Source organism: Anabrus simplex, chromosome 10 (assembly GCF_040414725.1).
Source record: "Anabrus simplex isolate iqAnaSimp1 chromosome 10, ASM4041472v1, whole genome shotgun sequence".
Lineage (NCBI taxonomy): Eukaryota > Metazoa > Arthropoda > Insecta > Orthoptera > Tettigoniidae > Anabrus > Anabrus simplex.
Window position 1 is genome coordinate 114,482,018 of NC_090274.1, and position 14,086 is coordinate 114,496,103.

Consider the following 14,086-nt stretch of genomic DNA (forward strand, 5'->3'; position numbering starts at 1 on the left):
AATTTAGTATTCTAGGGACTGAGCGAGTTGGTCGTGTGGTTAGTTGCACAGCTGTGAGCTTGTATTGAGGAGATTGTGGTTTTGAACCCCACTGTTGGCAGCCCTGAAGATGGTTTTCCATGGTTTCCCGTTTTCACATCAGGCAAATGCTGGGGCTGTACCTTAATTAAGACCATGGCAACTTCCTTCCCACTTCTAGGCCTTTCCTATCCTATCATCGCCATAAGACCTATCTGTGTTGGTGAGACGTAAAGCAAATTGTAGAGAAAACAAGAGTATCCTAGGAGTTCTTTGTATGATCACAGTCACTGGCAAGTGAAATAGTGTGTGACGTGAAAACAATATTTGTTAGGTTCCCAGGAACTTCCCATCCAGTATATGATTTCATTTGCTTCTTCAGGGACAAGACCCACAAGTCCTGGGTGGACGCATGGGTGGAGACGCTGACAGAGCTCCAGAAGTTTGTGAAACAGCACCACACGACAGGTTTGGTCTGGGGCGGAGGTAAGGCCTCTGGAGGCGGAGTTCCTCCTCCTCCGCCACCGTCTGGACTACCTCCTCCACCTCCCATGCTCCCAACAGGGGACATGGCCCCGTCGTTGGACCCTGCCGCTCAAGACCGCTCGGCACTCTTCGCCGAGATCAACAGAGGAGAAGGCATCACTGCTAGTGAGTATACTGTCCCATAGTTATTAAAACAGAAAGTTTCTATTTGGAGGGTAACAACACAGCTGATTTCAGTAATTCTTTTGTATCACTTCCAGAGTATTATAGGCTGTCAGGGAAGCAGGTAGTTTAACCCTAGAACTGCCAATGTTAAATCTTGTGGTGCAGCTTTGACTTGTCTAAATAAAATGCAAGATTGATTGATTGATTAAATCTACAAAGTTTCATATATATCTACGTAAAACTAATACACTGAGGATTGTCGTGTTGACTCGAAATTGTGGAAATGTTTTGACTAGAAAAATTTTCAGTCTGTTCAAAAAGTGTAATTCCCAAATTCAAAATACTGCTCTTCTGAGATATATTTTTGAAACGGCATTCGTGCTGTAGAAATTGGTATCTTTCGGAAATTATTTCCGCATTGTATTCCACTGTTACTTCCTGTGTGGCTTTGCTCACATTTATTTGATATCACCTTCGTCATTGTGGCTATGCTCTTATATTGCTTTAATGTTTTCTCCTGTAATTCTTAAAATTGCATCTTGTACGATCTCTTGCCCTAACTTGTGGTGTTACATTGAGAGCGAGTCTCTCCCTCTCCTTGCTCCTTCTTTGGCCAATCACAGCGCTAAGGGCCTTCCTTGTTGGGAGGTCCATGCTGATTGTAGGCGTGCGACGCCATGAGTAATCGCCGGAGTACGATGAAGTCAAGACGTGTTTCGTTCTCACTTCTAGATCCGGTTCCAATCTACCGCATGGATACAGGATAACAGGGTTCTGCATAAAGGATTTAGTCCTTAGTGCTGCCTTATTGGACTCTGGAAACATCTCAATTTTTCATTATGAATTTAGTAACTTCAAGAATATTTTATTTATGTCAGTAATGGATGCTGGAATGCTTCTACAAACTCCAACGCTCTTCTTCATTTCTGTCTTGCATCTGCTTCTGGCTGCGTGAAGAAAAATGAGTTGAAATTCATTCATCTTCAGAATCGTCGTGGGTCTTGAATTTGTTAAGTCATCCCACTATTCTTTTTTGAGTTACCTTAGTTTTCTCTAAGTTGGGTTTCCAACTGGTATTTACTCTAGTTATACCTCCAAATCGTTTTGTAAAAATAAAGTGTGTGATTAATTGAAATAATTTACAGATTAATACTGTTGAGCAATTCTATGAAACTACTCTGTGTATAATTTTTAAAACTATGCGATTTCACTTGGGTACCAGTCTCTTGATTCATTTTTGTTTCTTGTTAACTTCTGTTTCTCCTTATTTAATTTTGACCGGGTATTTGTAAGTTTATTCTTTATTCCCTTGATACCTTTCTTGCTGGACCATTGTTGTTTTGGTTCATGTTTTTGTGGTGGCTAAGGTCTCTTGGCATGCTTACGTCGCCATGGTAACTGGTCGCATTGGTGTTGCTTCTATGTAATTTTATTTATCCCTCTTCCTCTTTGGTGTTGGCCTTCTGTCAGTTTAAGCCTGTCATTTTCTGATCCACGAGGCCGTGTGGAATCTCCTTGGTGATAATTTATTCTGCCTGTTTGCAGAGTAATGAAAATGTTTAGATGAGTTAAGAAAGTCTTCTGAAAAGAATATATTATTAGAAGACGAGATGCATGAAACTTGTTAATAATTTCACAAGAGTTTTTGGTTGTTTGGAAGTTACGCAAATATATAATTTTATTTTATTTCTTCCTCCGGGTGGTGCGTTAAGGTTTAATCTCTAGGTTTAATTTATTGTAACTTAGTTTTGGGTGGTTTTTATTTTCTTGGACGTTTTCCCCACTAGTAATGGTTTCATTCTGATTTAATAAATATGTAAATTATGTTCAGTATGAGAAACTTGTTTTCTTTAATTGTAGACTAGCAATTCATTGCCGTACCAAGATTTATTTTGGTTCATGGTCTCTGGGTAATTAATTCACTTACTGAAGGTAAGTGTTTAGGGGTTTAATTTGTTCTTTCTGTTCTTGGTCTTTATATTTTCTTGTCTATGTTTGACTTCTACTGCTGAAAGTCGGTAAGGCGGTACACATGTCGCAAACTGAGATATACCAATTGTCAATAATGTACTTGTAATACAGTAGCAAAAGTTTCATCACTCTGGCCCCTATATCATCATCATCATCATCATCATCATCATCATCATCATCATCATCATCATCTTCTTCTTTTTCTTCTTCTTCTTCTCCTTCTTCTTCTTCTTCTTCTTCTTCTTCTTCTTCTTCTTCTTCTTCTTCCTCTTCAAATGTCATACCCAGTCTTCCAGACGTTGGTAATCACCCTGGAGAAAGCACCCATTTATTTAGTTAGCCAACTTGAAGAGTTGTTCGGTGTTGTTGATGCAAGTCCAGTCTTTGATGTTTTGAAGCCGTACCTTCTGTTTTGCTAGTCGTCCTTGTTCCATCAGCTTCAGTACCTCATTCGTCTTCTGTATCTTTGTTGTCCGTAGATGTTTTCTACAAACACCAACCAATATGTCTTTCAGGGCTTCCTGCCTGATTTGTGCGTTATCAACATTTGCCATTGTGTTACTGTTGAACTCTTCTTTAATTGCTTGTCTTGTTGTAGTATCTTGTAATTCAGTAGTGTCCATTCAGTTTGAAGCCTGATTTGGTTTAAGACATTATTTAATTTCAATTGTACATCTCCTACTATTGGGATATGTCGGAGCAAATGTCTGCACCATGTATGTTATTCTTTTGATCATGTTCTTATATTGCTTTTTTTAATCGGGATATAATCAATGTGGTTTCTTTCTAGTTCATTGGGGTCCGCTTCCAAAGGTGAAATCCATGTTTATAAGCGACATTTGAATAGTTTGTACCAAGTGTTAGTGACGACCAGTTTGTTTTCTTGACAAAATTCAAATAGCCTGTCTCCCCTGTTGTTAGTTAGGTACACCCAGACGATAGTCTCGTACCAAGTCAAATCTTCGTCCTTGTCCAATCTTGGTGTTAAAATCTCAAATATTAGAGGGAAAACGTATTGGCATGCCTTGCTCAGAAGGACCATGCTGTCGTAACTTCATTTTCCGATATTTGATGGGATGAAATAGCTGATGCACGTTCCGAATCAGACTCTGAATCTCAGTATCTTCGAAGTCAGATCTGTTGCTTTCATTTGCCAACAAATTTCACCATACTCATCAGCAAGGTTCATATTTCATTCCAGAGTTAATTTTACCCAAAACCTGAAAAATAACTGTGAACGATGGTCACCGACACTGGGCACTATATAGTCACTGCTCCTTCTTAAGTAACACAAATTGATTATTTTAATATTATCGTATACGATTGTTATCGAGACCAGAACAGATGTTGCACCTTACATACTGTACATGAAGCCATGGGAGGTTTTGGGATTGCCTATTACTGTTTTGGTTCTAATATTAGACTGGGAATTTCACATTTGTGTGTTGAAATGTTATAAAAGCTGCAGTCATTTTATTTGCGTACGGTACATTTAAAAATAGTATCATTCGCAGTCATACCGACTGCCGTAATTTCGGAAGTGTTAATGATATTTTTTCTCTTTCCAATTTGATTGTGATTAGTGACGGGCAAAATTGAATATACTGCATTCGAGAACTTGAGGATCAATACATTCAAAACCATATTCTCGAGTTCAACATAACCTTTAAAAGTCGATGTAGGCCTAATTTACGCAGTGCAAGATTTCTGTAAACTGACTACGAACAGTATACCGGTGACCAAATTACAAGGGAAGATAAAAATGGGATTTCGCCATCATGTTGGGCGCTTTTGTATCTAATGTGCTTTATTTTATTAGATTAGAGAATTAAAAACTACTTGTGGTCGATTGTTGTTTGGCTTGGCGTTACGGGTATTCGTTTTTGAAGAGTTTGGCTGATCAAAGTTGCTGAACTGAAAGAAGTTTTCAGAGGAAACTGACAAAGTTTTCCTGGTAAAACTAATGTAAAGTTTCGAGATTTTTAAGTCGCATACCGGTACTTAAGGTTTGAAGCCGGCCCCACAGTCTAAATTTCCTGCCTCTCACCCAGAGGGCCCGGGTTTGATTCCCGACCAGGTCAGGATTTTTTACCTGAATTTGATGGCTGGTTCCAGGTTCACTCATTCTACGATTACCTTTATTGAGGAGCTATTTAATGGTGATATAGCGACCCTGGTCTAGAGAGCCAGGAATAACGGCCAAGAGGATTTGTCACACTGACCATGCTTCACTTCGTAATCTGCAGACCTTCGGACCAAGCAACCTCGCTTGGTAGGCAGAAGGCTCATTGGGGCTGTAGTTTGGTTTGGTTTGGTTTGGTTTGGTTTGGTTTAGGAGTGTTTGTAAGATTATAAATATAAATATTTAATTTTTGTGATGTTTAGCCAATTGTTGATGGTTGATTCATTCCCGGATTTTCATTTTTCCTGTGTTGTGTGTGGTTGTTTTTTTTTTTTTTTTTTTTTTTTTTTTTTTTTTTTTTTTTTTTTTTTTTTTTTTGCATGGTCCCTCCGAAAGTGGAGAATCGAGGTTCCACTGTATCTTTCCTTTTTCCGAAGGAGATAGCTTGCAGGTTGAGAAATGCACGTCAGGGCTGTGATACTGAGTGAATAGTTTTAACGTACCTACTGCAGCTCTGTCAGTTTGTATGATTGAATATGCCTGCTGTATTATCGCTTATCACTTTTTGGTACGGTTAATGTTAGTAATACCATGACGAATGTAAGAAAAAGTGTGAGGACTCTTTGAATTCAAGCAGCTCTAGAGTGGGCAAGCTCCACAGTACCGATCAGTTGGTGTTAGGAATGATCCTAGAGGAAACGTATTACTCTGTAACTGATAAGTATATACGCAGTCTTTTAAAAAATGAGAGATTACAGCTAAAATACCATGGTGGGTTACAGTAGAATAAATTGTACATGGAAATAAGAGCTACGGCCTCAACATTACATTCCCCATTCGCTGCTGCACTCCTGTTTTTAGTCTTCTTTCTTCTTTTCCTGATGGTGTTTAGGTTCTTTTTTTCTTTTGGGAGTATCACGGGACTTAATCTCACTTGAAAGGTATTTCGGCAAATTAGGGAAAATGTAAGGCACACTGCTCCTGGACGTAATTTCCATCTCACACGAGAGATATCCACTCTTTCACAATGCACTATAACATTATCCGATTTTACTATCAAATCATCAGAGAAATGAACATGACAAATTCTGCTATTACGTGTTAACTCGGTATCCTTCCATGGAAAAGCTCTGGTCTGTTTTTCAAATTGATTTTTGTCCTTTGGTGGTGAAACAAAATTCATATAATGAACTACTCTACCATAGCCTGACTTACAGGCATGGCATGCTGAACTACTAAATTAATCAAGCCACATAAGATACATGCTTGAAGTACACAGCAGACAATGAATTGAGTATAGGAACTGTCAACTTATTTACTGAAATATCTCGCACAGAAACGTCTCCCGCACGTTTCTATACCCAGCTTGTCGGAGCACGTGTTGGATATAATCACTTGCAGTGGCGGGACCACAAACTACCATGCTCTAATGGCAGAGTCCTCACACCTGGTCTCATATTAGTCATGGTAAAACTATAATAATACTACCCATCATTAAAATGCTTAAGTAGTATTTTACAGTTTTTAGGTAATATTTAGCTAGTTCGTAGGGCATATTTTGCACTTCTTTAGGTCATAAACTTATGAACCCTACTCATCACTGATTTTCCATAATGAAAATTCCATATTTAGCCGCACACTGTACTAAAAATGTATGTAATCAATCAAATAACAATATACATACAGAGTAAATAACTCTTGCCTAATGGAAAACTACGAAATAAAATGAAATAGAATGGCAAAGCCAAGACGATGAAGGTTTGTTTACAAACACTACAGCAATGGTGCTCAAACAGATGGTTGGAAAACTACACTCATTTATTTCTGTAAAATTGTGCCCGAAGAGGTTGTAACTATGAATGAAACTGAACTCATGACTGCTATGGGCATCGAGAATGATAAAAAAGTAGATTTGTCATGACATCCGGTAAAGAATTGAGTAAATTGCTTCATGAAATGCTGTTAACTGTTGGTTCACCAAGTCGACTTAGAATTGTTTTCTACAAAAAAATAACTTGCAAATTTTCTTCCTAACCTAGGAGTTTTCCAAGGAAAGAAACCCTTTCTGTGTTTTGGCTCGTGGTTTATCCAATTATGGCAGGTAGGTTGTTATGATTATTGTTATTTACGAAAGATAAAAAGGGATCGTGGAAGTGACATATGCAAGTGCTGGACGACGAGATGTAAACGTGGATTGTACAAAGAGGGAACATTTAAATAGCAATGCACAAGCAGTCAGCAGGATAAACGTAAACAAGTTCAAGATGCGAGTATTACGCAGTAGAAGAATGTAAACTAATTTTGAAGTACCAGAAATTTCGAGAGTTTTGACACACAGAGAGTTCATAGTCACGTAACTTAAAACAGCGTTCTAAACAAAGGAATTAGACATCCAGCTGCTCCCTTATCGAGTAAAACCACTCGAGAACGTAGTCCCATACTAGTGTGAACATTTACATCGGCATAACACAACATGAGATTGGTTACATGTAATAACACAACAGCCGAAAAATGCCTCGAAGTAGTAGGCAAAGGGGGCTGCTTATATAGGCCAGTTGGAGAGGGGAGGTACAGGGGAAATCATGACACACGGCAGAAGAAACGCCGAGAAAGTCCGTGAAGTGTGTAGAGTTGATGACGTCATCCACGTTTAATGCAGGTAATCGGCTGACAGTAGTTCCACGGTGTGGCAGTGTGCGGATGTCAAACATCGGAAAGAAAGCGCGGAAAATGACGAATTTAGCGGTGGTGAGTTGACAATGTTACACAGTAAAAACGAAAATGATGGGTAAACTGTTAGTCATATAAAAAGGAACATGCCTTTAAGGTAGAATTGAATTTCCTATCAAATAATAATAATTAGTTGAAGATGGACAGTAAATGTTAGTGTATACAAACTTTGCTACTCTTGTGTGATGATCTGCAGGAAGAAATCTGGACTCACAATCGTAACGACAGAACATTGTGTTGCACTGAATGTGTGAGATAATTGCTGAAGATCAGCTCTTCCCTTCAGATATCGAAACAGATTCCGTGGTGTGTCTGCGTATGTGTGTGTGTCCTTGAAAAGATATATGAATTCAACATACCGATGCTGATTTGTTTTTCTAGACTACAAGAAAGCGTTTGACTATTGTTTCTTTGGGAAGTATTGGGTGAATGGGCATTCTTCCTCATCTTGCTGCTACCCAAGTCAAGCTGGACTGTGGCTTCAGAGTGTCGGAAGGAATGAGTCTGTCCAACTTGTTGCAGGGAGTTGGAGGATACTGTTCTGTTGATTTATAACTGTTGTCTCTTTAATACTGTTACCTTATGTTTTCTTGCAGGTAGTTAGTAAATGTATTTAATCAAACTTAGTTTCGGCAGAGAGTTACAAAATAACTTGGAGTCAAGTGAAATGAAATGGCTTCAGATATTACAAATTATAATTGTTAGGTTCTTCAGTTTGCTGAAACAAATTTTGAGTAATAAATTTATAAACTACCTGAAAAAATAAAACATATTGTAAAAGAGTTATACCTGAAAAAGTAACAACTATATTAAAATTTGACTATAATTCTGTTATCATTCCCTTGCCTATCTAGGTATCTCTACCTCTAGTTTTTGTCTTAGCATGCCTTTGATGACAGAATGTGTGTTGTCAGGAAATAAAATACTTTATCGTTTGCATTTTCTTGGGTGAGTGTTAAATCGTTTGCTGTCGACGGATAATTACAGTGAAGGTTCTCATTGTTGTTCTTCTTTTCATGAACGGCCACGATGTGACTTACAGTTCGTGCTAAACTGCAGGCAAAGACTTCGACGAATCTGTTTGTGGGTAAGAGTTCTTGGCCGTGCTAAGCCTGCTGTGGTTTGGGGAGGAGCATGCGTTAAACGACACATTGTCTTGCTGGTGATGGGCAGCAGGGGATGAGAGTGTCTCGTGGTGGGAATTTCCACACTTATAAAATGCCCAAGGTTATTTGTTAATTTAAGGCCATAGTCACTACCTTCCCATTGTTAGCACTTTCCTGTCCCAGGATTCCAATGCTATGATGACATTAAACTGCTAGATAAAATTTATACATCAGAATGTGGGTATTTGTATAAACAATTTTATAGAATGCTGATCATTCATATACGTAGATACACCAGTATATCATATTAACTTACTAAACAACATGTTATCCAACACCCGCTTGCTGTATTTCTGAATGGTGAAAGAAGCAGATGGAGATCACTAAATACTGGTTTACCTCAAGGGTCGGTATTATATCCCATATCCCATATATCTATTCAATCTTTACATCCCTGATTTGCCAAGATCAACTTCAAAGAAGCTAACGGTTTGTGGACGATCTAGCTTTTATTACTCAGAGTATGGATTTGGCACACTGTGAGGATGTACTTATAGAGGATCTAGCTACCATGTGTGACTATTTCCACAAATGGAGACTCCAGCCAAATCCTAGTAAAATGGAAGTAACAGCATTCCACCGCTCGCACCCGCGATATAGTGGGTTCGAACCCCACTGTCGGCAGCCTTGAAGATAGTTTTCCGTGGTTTCCCCACTTTCACACCAGGCAAATGCTGGGGCTGTATCTTAATTAAGGCTACGACCGCTTCCTTCCGATTCCTAGGCCTTTCCTGTCCCATCGTCACCGTAAGACCTATCCATGTCGGTGCGACATAAAGCAAAAAAAAGCCACTCCACTTGCACAACATGGAAGGTAATTGGAAGCTACATGTGGTTTTTTAACAGAACAGAAGTCTCCCACAACTTCTTCCCAAAATATCTGGGTGTCACACTGGATCGATCCTTGTTGTTCATACAGCATTGCCTGAATCTGTCAAGGAAGCTGAGTACAAGAGTAAATCTGCTGCTTAAATTAGCGGGCAGCAACTGGGGTTCAGATGCAAACACTCTTCGCACTGCTTCACTTTCTCTAGCGTTCTTGGCTGGTGACTAATGCACTCCTGTGTGGGGAAAACAGCATGCATTCAAGCAAGATTGACGTACAGCTCAATGAAACCACGAGAGTTGTTACTGGTACAGTGAAGTCCACTGCTACTCAGTGGCTGCCTGTTTTAGCAAACAGTGCTCCTCTAGATCTGAGGAGAAAAGCAGAAAAAGTTCAGTTTCTCAAGAAGACCTTAGCACACAGGAACTTGCTCTTGTTCTAAGCCTTACGAGATTCACCTGTGATGAGGTTAAAATTTCGGAATCCACTCTGGACTGATCTACACTCCCATGAAAAATTCAGTATAACAAAGTGCCAGGGTTCGTTTTTCCTCATCATGAGTCGTCAACACTCAACCGTTTCAGAACAGGCCAGGGCAGGTGCCGATATATGATGAAAAATTGGGGATATTGTGAAAGTGCTGCGTGTGAGTGTGGTGCTGAGAAGCAGCCGTTGCGTCATGTTGTTGAGAGCTCTCCACTGTCAGCATTTAAGGATGGTTTATGGGGTCTGCATGAATTGACACAAAGTGCAGTGGACTGGTTGTCGAAGCTGGACATTCTAGTTTAATTATTTCTCTATTTTAACTTATATGTTCATTGTATCTTTTTGCACATTATGCTTGTAAATGCTATACGATAATAATGATAATAATAGTAATATTAACACTAGGCTCTATCATGGGAAGTGCATAAACTTGTGTCTGCAGCATGAACAGCAAACAAGTTTATACCATAGTTTTCAGTCTTTTTTCGATGTAGGTACACTTCGAATTGAATTCAACCACAAATGCACCAAAAAGACAATAAAAATGGTCGAATGAATAAATTCTTAATGAAGTTTTTGTAATACCCCCTTCATGGAGCATAAAATTTCTTGCGCCATCCCCACCCTTCCTTCCCTCTCACCTCTCATTAGATTGCTCAAAAATCCAGCTCATGAAACTTCTGTTAATCATTTTTTTAAATCAATGGTCTGTGACAGCAAATAATGCTAGTTAAAAACCTCGAATGACCGGGCGAGTTGGCCGTGCAGTTAGGGTCGTGGGGCTGTGAGCTTGCATCCGGGAGATAGTGGGTTCAAACCCCACTGTCGGCAGCCGTGAAGATGGTTTTCCATGGTTTCCCATTTTTGCACCAAGCAAATGCTGGAGCTGTACCTTAATTAACCCATTCATCGCCAAACCCGTATATATGCGTTTTGGCGCAGTGTGTACTTCTCTGATCTCACAAATGAGCGCGATGTAGTGTCATGCTTTGAGATTCCATGGAAATGCTCAAAGAAGTTCTGTACTCCATTTCATGTGTTTCGGAAGCAATGTGGAGTTATTTCAGCTTCATTGGAGTGGAACATCTTTCCCGCTAATGTGTAGCCATCATGGCATCTTGAAGTATACATTCATCTCTTGTTGACGGAGAAATTGAATGTTTCCTCATAAATAGACATTCTGGAGAGCTATATTTCGATAATGGAGACGGAGAATATCTATGTGGCGATACTGAACTACAAGAAAGTGCGGGACAAAGTAGTAATGATGAATCTCATGCGGAATTGTCACCCCTTCCTCAGATAAATTATTTTTTCCACAAATGTAAATGATTTTGATATTAACCAGTTCTTGGATCAATAATTTCTTATTATATTTCAGTAATAGTAGCCTATCACCGAGCGGAGTAGGTGCGCATATTAACGTGTTACGGCTATGGAACCAAGATCTGCACTCTGCAGGCGAGTAGGTTCGAACCTCACCGTCAGCTGTCCTGAGGTGGTGTTTTTTCTTTTTCACTTCCTTACCCAGTATCATTCACCATCGTTCATTTCATATTTATTATCTTCTCAACTGAGGTTTGCATCAGGAAGGGCATCCGGCCGTAAAAATGTGGTATAAAATATCATCTCACCTCACCCCCGGCCCCGTATTGTGCTGCGGGGCTAAGGGGACGATGTGCATTCCATTAATAATATCAGTAAATATGTATCTGTAAAAGTGCTACCTCCTTAAAAAGAACCCGGCCTAGAGGGCTCGTCTAGTCATCAAAATTCGGCAGTGAAAAGGTTAAGGCCACGGCGCTTCCTTCCCTCTCTTAGGCCGTTCCTGTCCCATCGTCGCCATAAGACCTATCCCGTGTTGGTGCGTCGCAAAAAAAACTCAAATGATTCTCTTAGTGCATTCTTATGAACTGTAGCGTGCTTTTCTAGGAATTTGTCATTTATCTATAACGCTCTTAAAAAAAAAAAAATGTTGATAGGTTTACTTCCATGCTCTGGATGCTTTCCCTGGAAGCATCTCATAAGTTTTACAGGTTTCAAACTATTGTTGGCTAAAATGCCCAAGCAAATAATATACTGAGGCCATTTCTGGTAATTCACTAGAATGTTAAGTGAAACTTGGTTTTAGATAATTGTCTTGATATTTGTGTACTTTTATTTCTATCAAATAATTAACCCTACCAGCGAGAGCTGAAGCAGATGTGGAAGGTGAATATACAACTAAATTTGCATCATGTTCTTTGTTTATTAGGCATTGTCCTGGGAATACAAGCACTACTGGCTTATTGTTAACAGGAAAGCTTTTAACCATTGTGACTCAGACACTTGTCCATATTACAGTGGTACAGAAATCCATCTGTATACTGTTCACTCATAGTATTTGCACTGACTGGCAAAGAATTCCAGGCTGAGAAAGAAGAATATATTCTTGTAGCATAGTGAGGTAGTGGCGGTAACTTTGTTTGCTGGATTACTGTCATTAAGCTACAATGTATGGAAGTGGTAGGTTTTGGGGAATTGGTGTGGTCAAGGATGTGTGACAGCACGTAATCTCCGAACTCATGCTAGCAGGGTCTTTCTGGTCAGCACTTGTGAAATTCTGAGTAAGATAGTGTGTTTACGTTACGCTTTATTTATGGCCTATTCTATTAAACGTCCCAAGTTCAAACCGAAAATAATTTCGTATCGAGATCTACGAAGAATTAATAAGAATAAACTTTTACAAGACACAGTTGCAGTGCCATGGCATGACATATTTAAACTTAAAGACGTAAATGACAAAGTGACTCTTTTCAATCAACATATGACTGAGTTGTACAATAGACATGCCCCTGAAAAAAAGGCTCGAGTTTTGCGGAAGCCAGCTCCCTGGCTCTCAGATGAGATTAGAGCACCAATGGCTGAACACGATGCTGCGTATAGACGGCTCAGAAAACATTGCACTCCTGACAATCTGCTTAACTATAAGAGACTGAGAAACTCTACAACCCAACAGATTAGAAACGCAAAACTAAGACACGCTCACAGTTTAATTCAACCAAATGTTTCGACGGCTGTGTTCGTACGTTAAACCCAGTAAAAACGCAAGCCATCATCCTTGGATACCCGAAACTACTTGCGAAGGTCAGTCGACGAGAGATTCCATTGATGAGGTTATGTAATACTAATATACCATCCATATCATCAGTAAAAGTCTTAGGTGTTACTTTTGATGATGACATGTCATGGAAAACGCATGTCACGAACATCGCCCAGAAAACATTCTCAGTTAGGAGATGGAGGGTTCAGATCACACTGTCGACAGCCCTGGAGATGGTTTTCCATAGTTCTCCATTTTCACACCAGGCCACTGTAATTTACCCATTCAAGTCACAATAAATGGCCACGTTGTTGACTGTGGAATCAGATTTAATTTGCATGGCCATAGCTTGAGCGTATCTGTCACACAAAAACTTACATTAAATAATAACTAATGCTGATAATTCACTCATATTTTGCATTCATGCCATTGAAGGTTATGACTTACCCATTCTTCATTCCTTGAGTGACTGCTGGCTGTGGTACAAATGTTTCTATTCAAATACTGTAATTTCGAAAATAGCAGATCCGTGTACTCTAAAAAACATCGCAATTTCGGACAGTGGGTGACGTGTACATTTTTTGTAAATATATCTGAAAGCCCGCTGTATCCATCATGATGATTGTCTCTTTTTTCAGTCACTACGGTTCATTTGTGTCACCGGCCGTGCACGTTTGGAAGAACCTGGCGAGCACTTTCACTGTCACTTTCTTCAATATTCTGCTCACTGCAGTAACTTTCACTGTTGCCATCACTATCCTTGAACTCTTCATTTTCCACATTATTGCCATTTTCAAGTGCTTTCAATCTCATGTCATTATCGCGAAACCATTTCTACTGCATAATGAATAGAGAATACTGATGAAATAAAATCTTATCCAACATTTCCAATGTCACAAAGAAATAGACAGTATTGTTTACCAACAGTACTTGCCTCTAGTTCATTACAGTCTATATTGTTAGAAATCATATTGCAAAGGGAATCTAGTATACGAAGATAAGCGAGGCACTGTGTCATTGTGATCTGAGCTCGT

At 39.4% G+C, this 14,086-nt stretch overlaps 1 protein-coding gene across 11 annotated transcripts in view; it reads left to right on the plus strand.

Annotated features, from left to right (window-relative positions):
• capt (adenylyl cyclase-associated protein 1) overlaps positions 1-14,086 on the plus strand; it is an 861,909-nt gene that overhangs the window by 487,889 nt on the left and 359,934 nt on the right. For all 11 annotated transcript variants that reach the window (XR_010861164.2, XR_011018799.1, XR_011018798.1 and 8 more), the window contains one exon: positions 401-669. Coding sequence is in view for 3 of the 11 variants with exons in the window: in XM_067155020.2 (XP_067011121.2) it covers positions 401-669 (269 nt within the window). In the remaining 8 variants the exon portion in view is untranslated. The remainder of the gene's footprint in view (positions 1-400; positions 670-14,086) is intronic.